This window comes from Epinephelus lanceolatus, chromosome 22 (assembly GCF_041903045.1).
Source record: "Epinephelus lanceolatus isolate andai-2023 chromosome 22, ASM4190304v1, whole genome shotgun sequence".
NCBI lineage: Eukaryota > Metazoa > Chordata > Actinopteri > Perciformes > Serranidae > Epinephelus > Epinephelus lanceolatus.
In genome coordinates this window covers 9,961,798-9,973,182 of record NC_135755.1, presented here as the reverse complement: position 1 = coordinate 9,973,182, position 11,385 = coordinate 9,961,798, and the positions used below count along the sequence as shown (strand labels likewise).

Genomic DNA, 11,385 nt, shown 5'->3' with positions numbered 1-11,385 from the left:
GGATGGGGACTAATAAAAAGATGCATTATGGGAAATGTAGGATCTGGAAATGCCAGAGTTTTACCCACATTAGAGAGAAAAGAAATGATATCTTGACCTCTGCTGTTTTGATTTTGACCTTATTATTAATAACATCAATAACTCTTCATCTTCGTCTTCTTTGTCATCTTCTTCCTCTTCACCAAAAAGTGGACCAACAGAAAAGGGACTAAGTTCTGTTTGTGTTCACATTGTCAGTTCATTTGAAAGAGGTGTCAGTCCTCTTTCTGTTCACACCACATATAATATATACTGACATAGTTTTGTTGTTATTCTAATGTGGCACTGCAGTGAGGTTATGAAGCACCTTGCTGTCAGATTAACTTAAAACTTGAGGTGAACATTAGTGTTTCTGTGCTGTGGACTGTTGCTGTTTGATGTGTTCTACATTCCACACCTGGAGACGTGCAGTATCTTCAGTGGATCAAACTAATCCTCGTCCTGCGTCCTTGCAACCGTTACAGGCCGACGTGGTTTGGTCTGTCTTATCAAGCGTCCCAGTGCAACAGCTTGTGATCTAGACGGCTAAATACAAAGGGCAAAGAGCCATACTCAAGGTGGTCCGAGTATGGTTCACTTCAGAGGGGTCGGAGTTCTCTTGGAGTGTTCACATATGCCTAAAAATGCTGAGTCACCACTGCTTAGTGTGCTCAGAGGGCTGAAAAGGACCAAGTGTGAAAACATCCTCAGACACCTGAATATCACCTTTCTCCCCTCCACAGGGTCTCCACTCACAAGCATGTCCTTAATCCTGGCCTCTGTAGTCCTGCCATCATCACTCTTTTTTATCCCTCATATGTGCTGCAAGAAAGAAGATCATGCTCCACTGACTCCACCCCCACACCCCAAAATACAGCTGCCTACAGTTTATTGTTTTCTATTCTTTCAACGGTTACTGGGAAACAGGTCCAACTGGCAGATGGCTCTTATTTGAATAAGCAGAGGGCGTATCAGGTCTTTGTGTCTGCAGACTGATGGAGTCCACTGATCTAATGGTTTGGTCCGTATGTGCCTGAAGACAAGGTAATATATGTCTCTGTATTTCAGTTGATATTAAATGAATCCAGATGTAAAGATGTTGTATTTGGGGACTGAGATCAGTGCCTGGATTTCTCTTGTCTATTGTTTATAAGGGACCACAGCATTTATTTTCATTTCATAGAATTCACTTGACAGCTTTATTTGCACTTTGATTCTCTTTCCTTTATATGCAGGCACATTGACTCATGGAACATGTTTATCTGAGCTGCAGGTTCACACTTTAGGATTTTCTGCACTCCTGGCTCGTATTCACACAACATCCATCCTAAAGCTTAAAGTAGCTCCTAACTGGTTGAGTAAAGAGAAACTCCTGATAATAAGGAGTCAGTCCTGACTTTAACATGTTTTTGGTGTTTCACCTTTTTCCATCTGGCAGAATTACACCCAGGGGCGGATCTATGGGTGGGCCTGAGTGGGCACCAGATTGACAGCTTGCACACCCAGTAAGATCCATGAAAAAAAAAAAGAAAGAAAAAAGAAATTGCGATTTGATTGCATTTGTGTGAGCCTGTGAGGAGGCTCTGAACATGTTCCATTGGTCTGACATTTCAGTATCTGTGCTGTATCCAACCCCACTCGCAAATCACCAACTTTATGAATTAACTTTGGCTAGTAACAGTAGCGACAATAGTCAGGTGCGCCGTGCTGTCCAAGGTGCTGAGTGTGTCTGGAGCAGAGCAGGTCTCTGTCTCCCCGTGCGCAGTAGTGTTTTTCAATTAAAATAATTTATTTGTTTAAGAAGGGACAGTGTACATCAATAAACATTCCTTTTAAAGAAGGAAAAAGAAAACATAGTTCCTACAGAAATAATAAAGAATCAATACAGTTCACATAAAATATGCAGTTACAAAATATAAAATACATTAAGACACATAATGATCTTGTCACAGTATAAAGTCACCCAGCGACACAAGTAGGGATGTCACAATTACTTGATTTCACTATTAACCGCGATTTTAAACGCCACGGTTAATTATTGGTAAAGATTCCTCAACACCGTCACTCTCCAAAGATTATGCCGGGACGCGGAACCATATACAGTAGGCAGATCAGCGCAACTCACACGGAACGAAAACAAAGTTAAACACAAGCGGCATCTCCGAGTGATGAAGTATGGATGAAGAAGACTTTTACCCCCAAAAAAACGGATAAAGTCAGCCGTGTGGGATCATTTTGGCTATCGCAAAATGACCAAGGGGTCATTGTTGACGACGGCTTTCCAGTGTGTAAAACATGCCGCAAAAAAGTCGCGGCCAAAGGATCAAACACGAGCAACATGATACAACACCTGCAGGACAACCACCCGGCTTTACATGTGCAAGTAAAGGTAACTGCACAATAACTGGGTTAAAATACGTCAATCTCAATTTATCTAATGTAACACTGAATTAAAAATTACATGTTAGCATGTCATTTGCAATTAATGGCGTGGTGGTATGATACGAGTTGGGCTTACAGTGCAACGTGACAAGCTAAGGCACGTCTCAAAAACTTTTTTGATGGATAGTTTTGCAGTTTGTGTGCACACAGCGTGAGGTTGTAATGGTTTTGGGTTACTGTAGGTCTTTGGAGTGAGACGACAGGCAGAAACTCACGTCCACACGAGTGCGGGACTTCACAACTGCTCGTCGTTTATTTTTACATCAACTTAAAAACACTCCAAGCTTACCAAGCCCGGTTGTACGGCTACTACATTTTCATACATGAACACGCCACGCGTACTTATAACCATCACTGTTGTGTTGAGAGATAAAAGAAAAAGCAGGAGCACATAAGTATACGTCCCCGTTCAGATGTAGCTTCTAAAAGCGTGTGGAAAACGCCAGCTGTGCCGTTTCCATCCTTTTTATCCAAGGCGCTTCGGAGGTTGCGCTACTGTTGCGCCTGCCATGTTGTGTCCCTACTGGTTTCCAATTTAACTGGTTTCCTTACCGAACAGCTGCAGATGTGCTGCGCCTCCGTCGGCAGATTCGTCACAAATTCACAAACATACACAACATATTACTGGCGATCTTAAAGTCGCAGCCCACATCTACCACAGCGAATATGCTTCTGTAAGTGAGCACTACGTACCAGCGACATTAAAAAGAGAAAGGAAAGAAAATATGATATACACAAATTTGCATCAAGCTGGACTCGATTTCACGTCAACAAAAGATAATATAGGCCTAACACAAACCGCACGTCTACCCGTGTGAGCCACTGAGACTCACAGAGCGCACAGCTTTGCTCAGGTATTAGTAAATTACGTCAGCATCCAGGTAACATTTTGATTTGGGCTGACCTGAGACAACTGGTTACCCTCGGGTTGCCTTGAAAGTACCCACACATATAATGTTTCTTGTTCTTTGTCCACGAGTCTACAAACATATTCAGTGCCACATTACAGTCTGCACAACACTGCTCACTATGACAAAGCCTGTCATGTTTAAAAAGTGACGATCTAACTCGGAAAATGCTCTCAAAATACGCTTAATGATATGTAAATAAAAACCAAGCACTTACAGCCACTGGATCATTACAGAGGTGACGCAAGGACTTACATTTACTCACGTCACTGTAACTGAGTATTTTTTTGTGTACTTGCACTTTTTAAAATCTAATTTGAGTGTTGCATCAGTAGCCTATGTTTTAATTTAAGTATTATGCTTCGCTGCATTTTAAATGACTTCTGTGACGGAGTAAAAAAAAAAAAAAGTCGGCCGAAATTTTAAAAAAGCAAACGGAATTGTATAAGCGTTAACTACATGACACAATAATAATAGTATTACACTCTATGACAACCTGGCAGCTAGCTCTGATGGAGACATAGGAGCTCTAAGAACAAACTCACAATTATGGACGCACACTAAAAGAAATGTCGCCATGGTCCGAGAGAGGTGACGTCATGCTGTTATCTCTGTCTCTACAGGTACGCAGTGAGCGAGTTAGATCGTCACTTTTTAAACATGACAGGCTTTGTCATAGTGTGCAGTGTTGTGCAGACTGTAATGTGGCACTGAATATGTTTGTAGACTCGTGGACAAAGAACAAGAAACATTATATGTGTGGGTACTTTCAAGGCAAGCCGAGGGTAACCAGTTGTCTCAGGTCAGCCCAAATCAAAATGTTACCTGGATGCTGACGTAATTTACTAATACCTGAGGAAAGCTGTGCGCTCTGTGAGTCTCAGTGGCTCACACAGGTAGACATGTAGTTTGTGTTATGTTGTCTTTTGTTGACGTGAAATCGAGTCCAGCTTGACGCAAATTTGTGTATATCATATTTTCTTTCCTTTCTCTTTTTAATGTCGCTGGTACGTAGTGCTCACTTACAGAAGCATATTCGCTGTGGTAGATGTGGGCTGCGACTTTAAGATCGCCAGTAATATGTTGTGTATGTTTGTGAATTTGTGACGAATCTGCCGACGGAGGCGCAGCACATCTGCAGCTGTTCGGTAAGGAAACCAGTTAAATTGGAAACCAGTAGGGACACAACACCGTTACTAAGCAACCAAAACCGCCTGTCACTCACAGGGGGAGTAAAAAGTGACACAGAAATAGCGTATCATCATGCTCACCAGTTATCCCAAGCTCCGAGCTGATAATTCTCCAGGCATTGTTCCTTCTGTTGGAGTCAAAGTAGTACGACGAAGACAGGTCATGTAACTCTGGGTATCCCTGGACAAGAATGATCAGTCGCTCCTCCACTGCTTGCTGCCTTTCACACCACTGAATGTTGTGAAGTCCGACGGAAAGGAAGAAGCAGGTCCGTGGAGCTGATTGGTTAATTCTTATCACATGACATGCAGTGCGCTTGCTGCATTCGAAAAAGTTGAGATTTTTCCATCTCTGTGCGCCACAGATGCGCACGACAAAACAGGCGCGTCGCACCGAATGCGCGCCGCTACGGCGTCACTTTGGATTGTGAGCGCGCTTGACGCGCGTCTACATTGAAACTAATGGATTTGTGCGCGCAAAAGACGCTACATCTGAACGGCCCCTACGTCCGACCAGCGTTGGGTGCGCTCAACAGACTCAAATCATAACAGGCGCTGTTTGATGACGTTGCTGCTAGGCAACACAGTATACACCATGTTAAAGGCACATTTCATATATGTGACTCTTACAAGTTCAAATCCTTTTTTTAGTCGTCAGGCTGTTTCAGTGTCAGTGTGCAATGTGGAAGATATACGTAATGTCTTCTCAAGTAATGCTTCCTCCCATCTGTGTTGAGTAAATGTTGGACTTGTCCTTCCAGCACTATGTCTGTTTCATTTATTATTAACACTGCACGAGATATGCTCTCAATTTATTTGTGTAATTGTAATTTAAAGAGAACAAAAAGACACACACATCCTAGAAAAAACTTAGACTGCTGGACCACAAAGAGGCATGTAGTGAAAGTAGAGTCCACACACTACTTTTTGGTTACTTTTCTTTGTTGCTATATTATTTTTGTTATGTTGGCTGTGTTCATGTGATTTTACACATTTATAGTGTGAGATTAATTAAAGCATAATAATCGTGATAATCGTAAAACCGTGATTATTTCTCTGACAATAATCGTACCAAGAAAATCTATAATCGTGACATCCCTAGACACAAATAGTAATATTTCACACATCGTGTTGCCTCCAGTGCCTTAAGTATGTGTAAACTTTACGCCTTGTTTCTGGATGCAACCAAGTAATAATCAGATTTTGGGGGGGGGGGGGGCTGTATGGGGTGTGTAGGTGGAGTGTGAAGCTGCAGCAATGCAGAGTCCAGATCGTAGTTATTGTTGTAGTTGTGAGTAATTGATTGTAGGAGTCAGTTATATAGTGAGGTGCATGGTAACTAAACACAAAAAGAAAGAAGAAGGGAACCATAAATAAAAAACAAAGAGTCACTCACAAAAAAAACGAAAAAAAACATATAATGTACATTAGTTCATTAATTGTGGTTACAGATTTGTGTACTTTTGAGCCACTTCTTTAGATTTATTTTGAATGTGGCATACGTATTACAGTCCCGTATCATGGATGGTGTGCTATTCCAGATGTGGCTACCTGCAACTGAAAGGACTGACTGCCCACACGAGGTACGCCTGAGTGGGATTATACAACCCCCCCTTGTGGTGGCCCTGGTCGTGTAGCCAGTAGCGTAACATCATGGTGATAGGCCCCGGTGCAAATATTTGTTTTGTGCCCCCCGCCCTAAACACAAGCGCACGCTCGTGCGCACTGCACGCACGCACACACACACATACAGACACACACACACACACACACATTTTTCCAACATATGAGGTTACAAGTCCATTGCCATAGATTTAAATCCCACTAATTCCACTTCATAACAAAGAGAAGCTGTACTCACTCATTAGAAGCTCATCTTACGGGCCTTGAGCTCAGCAAAGTCTTTATCAACTTGAGCTTGGAGAATGAGCGCTCTGCAGTCGCGACAGTGACAGGTATGGTGAGATAGTGCAAACATCAGTAAATGATGCTGCCATGGTGCTGTTTTCCACAATTAGCATCTTAGCCAGATCCTTCACAGTTGGCTCTTTTGCTATTTCAGACTTAAAGCAGGCTCTGAATGCAAGGAGTTGGTCGGGGAAACTTGAGGATAAATCCCTGCTGTAGTGGTCCGTTAGGCGCCGTGCATCCTGGTGAAGTGCGTCATCCTGCGCTTTGTTCAGTGTACCCGGGTGGATAGCGTGGAACACCTCGTTCCTTCATGGGCCCCTGACGGTGTCTGGGCCCCAGTGCAGCTGCACCGGCTGCACTGACAATATTTACGCCACAGACTTTCAATAAAGCAATCGTACTATCAAATTCACAAGAACTCTGTCTGAATACATTGCTCTTCTTAATGGGTTCAGTTGACTATTTAATCTGAAATTTCCTATGACCTGTATCCCAAACACACACCATGTGAAACTGTACATGGACAACTGTGCACTCAGTGAGTATGGACTAGTTTGGATTTAGATTTAACATTTAGATTTAAAATTGAATATTTAGATTTAACTGTGACATTATACTTAACATATTTCAAATATTGCTGTAAATTTGGTAAAAAATGACTTTTTTAAACGTTGTTTGAAGCTAAATGTGAGCCACTTTACTAACAGCTCCCCATACTGAAGTTACCTTGCTCACTTCAAATCCTGCTTCATAGTAAAGGCCTCTGAATACCATCAACATCAGCACTGTACTGATGATGCAAACCAGTGAAATATATGTGGTGTCTTTGGTATTTATGGAAAGTTGACTAAAGAATTTTTAGAGAAATAAGTAAGAAATTGTGTAAACAACTGTGTTTCATTTCCAGCTCAGTGTCTGACTGATGAGATGCAGCTGGAAAGTTTTCCAGTATTCTCATAGACTGAGGATGAGTTCATGGTTCCTGACAACAGCAAACAGACACCTGACACAGGAACAGGTAGGATGTTGTTATTGGGTAACTCACAGTTTATTCAGAAAGTATTTAGACTTCACTTTTTTCCCATGTTGTTTGGTTGCAGCCTTGTGCTACAATCACTTAAATGTATTTATTTTCCCTCATTAATCTCCACTCAGTACCCCATAATGTAAATGGCATTGCACATTTATTAAAGAGAAAATGCTAAAATCATATTGACATAAAGGTATATGTTAATGTTTCACATGTGACCAGAAACAGTCCAGTGTTGTGATGACTGACTACAGACAGACTGTAGATTGTCTCTGTGTCACCTGTAATAAGTGAACTTTGATCTCATGTGTTTGTGACTCTTCACCTCTGTCTCCTCTCACAGGGAGAAGATGATGTGCATCATCCTGCTGCTCATCAACCTGACCTCCTGTGTCTGTGGTTAGTTTACACCTTCACTTTATCATCCACACTTTCAGGCTGTTTATTACTGTTATCACACATTACCTTTTTATATTGTAGTATCTTTAGCACTGTCCACTCACCCAGCTCTGTTCTAAATAAGAGCACACTGTTATTCAGTGAATCAGTCAAACTCTCCACACAAACATCTATAGATGGAGTTTAAAGGCTCACATGTTAAAGTTGTCACTTTGTCTGCTCCTCACTTTCCCTCTCTGTCTCCTCAACAGGAACATTTGTAGTCAATGTGACACAGACCTCCTATCAGGCAGAGGAGAACCACAACATCACACTGGAGTGGATGTTCACCACCAAACCTGGCAGCTCCCTCCACTCCCTTTATATCTACTGTGAACTGTTAACTGATCTCAGAGCCTCAGTCCTGTTTCATCTACATGAAGGTGTTGAGGTCCCAGAGTCTCAGGATGAACAGTTTACAGGACGAGTCCAGTGTGACAAAGACGTCCTCAGAGAGGGACGACTCAGACTTCATGTGTCCAGACTCAGGACTGATGACTCAGGACTGTACATGTGTGAAGTGTTCACACGTTATGGCAGCAGCACTGCTACATGTCGGCTCACTGTCACTGGTAAGTTGATTAATACTGGAACCAGAGACTGTTTTTCTGTTTGAACTTGAAAATTAAAGATCAAGATTATTCATGTTTTAGCTCTAGTTTGAATATTTAATTCAGTTACTCTACAGAAACATTAAAGTACTTTTAAGAGACCTTTTTCTGACTTTGAAGTAAAACCTCACATCTTTAATATGTGACCTGTGATGCAGATTAGGATTTTATTTAGTCTTTCTACTGGCTTAAAACAGGTTTTCTCCCTGTCAGTCTGCTGATCTTATTTTCTGTCAGCAGCTGCTGATGAGCCCAAACCTCAGAGACCAACAGAGAGTCCACAACCAGAGAGTCCACAGCCAGAGAGTCCACAACCAGAAAGTCGAGGAAGGATCGGCCTTTACGTTGGACTGGGACTGGCAGCAGCAGCTCTACTGTTTGTCTGTACCATCTTTGCAGTCAAAGTCTATTTTAATAAATGTACTGACAAGAAAGAAAACGATGCATCCACAGACACTGAGGTTACCAGAGAAACAACTCATCAGGACGTACAGGACCCTGTGAGTGAGTCATTAGAGCACTGATTCAAGACCTGAATGTCCAGCAGCAGCCCTGCCCCTAACTCAACAACTCAAAACACTGCAGTTTTATTAGTGAGACTGGTATTTCTCCACTCAAAGTCCGCGAAGTAGTTGCACTTCCCTGTGGAATATCATCTGTCCTCACCTCAGATTCCCCGCCACGGATATCAAGGGATCCTACGGAGCCTCCATGCCCAAAACAGCGCCGGACTTGACGGTCATGACATGTCAGCTTCATTAAAAGCATAGCTGCAAATTAAAGCAACAATAGACCAATAGATGACTGGGCGTTATTGGCTCCGGCACCCGCACCTCGGCCGGATCTGATTCATTGTGCCATACTTGCAAATCGTGAGGGAAGGAGGAAAGCAGTAGCCTAATTTGTGTCTTTGTGCGTAATTAATTTGAGTCTTTTGTTTCCTTTTAGTATTGTGTATTTTGTATTGTTTTGCGTATCTGTAACTGTATTTGTGAGTGAGAGAGTTTTAAAAGAATATTTTGTCTGCACATGATTTAAAACAATAAAATAGCCCTCCATCCTAGGCGTTTCTAGCCCATTTTGGGGGTGCTGAAGCACCCCTAAATTAAATCCCAGCACCCCTAAAATTTAAGAGATTTAAAAAAATTTTTTTTTTTTTTTACTGTATGTCCCTTTTTAACAAGCTAGAAAACTGTCAAAACCATACAGTACTTGGTTGCAATGTAATATTTTAACAACACAAATACAGCCCCCCCGCCCCGAAAATGGTTTGATTCACCCCATCCCTCCCACCGTTCCCCAACTCGGGCTCTGAGTGCTCTATCTGCACAGAGCAATGTGCTGCCTTCCAGAATGGGTGATATGCAGTAGTGGTGTAAGTACCTGGCTTAAACCAGGATATATAGGACATTTCTTAACTCCTACCACTCAATACCAACACATTATTATCATTACCAGTCCTCATTTTTGCTGCATTTAATCGTAGGTCACTGTTTATGTTGTTAGGTAGGAGTTAGCTGACATTTTTTCTAGCTAGGAAACGTTACAGGTGGTCAGTACCACTGTCCTCTGTTTGAGAGAGAAGCTAGCTGTTGTGTCATGTGCATGTGTTAATATTAAAGCCAAGGTGCTACTGACTAGCTAACTGACTGGATGCCCATTAACATTATAACTCCTATTGTGTGTATTTATTATTATTATTTTGTAGATTTCAAGCACTTTTCTTTTTTGAAGTGTATTTTTATTTATGTATTTGTATTCTATAATACAGAAAAGAAGGAAAAGGCAGAGATAAACACTGAAAAAGTCAATTACTGTTAATGTGTTAATGTTACATGTTGTGCATTGCATTTCAAATAAAAGTCCAAAAGTCAATTTCTGGTATTTTTGGTACTCACTATAGGGGGCTGGTTTACTCCAGAAACATACATACTGTTTATGTGTATGTTGAGGAGCTGCTGTATCAGAATGAGTTGTCTTCCCCCAGAAATTATGGTTACGATATGTTTATTTCATGATTCCAATCCATTCCTCTTTTGCTGTGGCTCAGCATTTAAATAACCTTTATCAGATTTGATGGTTTAGTCACAGACTTTCTCAAAAAGTGTTGTGCTTTTCTTTCACAAATGCGGGAATGAAATTGAGTTAAAATGTACAAAACAGTCAAATTTATCTTGCCTGGCCGGGCAGCTCTCTGGCTGCTCAGCACCCCTAAACCTCTGATCCTAGAATCGCCCCTGCCCTCCATCAGTACGTCATTTTTCTTTTGATTACTGAAATGTTTAACCACTCATCCTTAGCTGTATTTTAAGTGTAACCCTTCGCCATAACTTACCACTAGTGTTTTATCAGTAAAAATAGTAATATATAATATATAAACATTTTCAGAGACAGTCCAGAGGACTCCTCAGTCACCAACAAGTCCCATTCACCTGCTGCTAGGAGAGCACTCATTGACTTTAACCACTGGCGCCATCTTGTGGCAGAAATATATTACTGCAGCTTTTGTTCTTTGAAAAGTCAGGCCTACATGTGTGCAGGAGAACAAATAAGCTTTACATTGCTGTGGTTGTAGTTGACATAGTTTTTAGTGCTGATGCCTGGTGTCCATCAGTTGTGTGTGATAATCAGGATAATAAATACAAAGGAGTATTGTGATGACTAAAGACAGACTGTAGATTGACTCTGTGTCACCTGGAATAAGTGAACCTGAGAGTCGAGGAAGGATCGGCCTCTACGCTGGACTGGGACTGGCAGCAGCTCTACTGTTTGTCTGCATCACTGTCCGTGCTGTCAAAGCCTGGTTCACTAAATTTACTGATTAGAAATAAAGCTAT

At 41.6% G+C, this 11,385-nt stretch overlaps 1 protein-coding gene and 1 long non-coding RNA gene across 2 annotated transcripts; both read left to right on the top strand.

Annotated features, from left to right (window-relative positions):
- The first annotated feature begins 945 nt into the window (after window positions 1–945).
- LOC144459609 (uncharacterized) lies at window positions 946–7,899 on the top strand. Its single transcript, XR_013488454.1, has 3 exons — window positions 946–1,062; window positions 7,377–7,487; window positions 7,843–7,899. It is a non-coding gene; the product is annotated as an uncharacterized LOC144459609 (long non-coding RNA).
- A 255-nt stretch (window positions 7,900–8,154) lies between these two features.
- On the top strand, window positions 8,155–10,258 carry LOC144459936 (uncharacterized; the record flags this gene model as incomplete). Its single annotated transcript, XM_078164771.1, has 2 exons — window positions 8,155–8,509; window positions 8,786–10,258. Coding segments are annotated over 2 exons (642 nt in total), but the record flags the coding sequence as incomplete, so codon positions are not given.
- Between the last annotated feature and the right edge of the window lie 1,127 nt (window positions 10,259–11,385).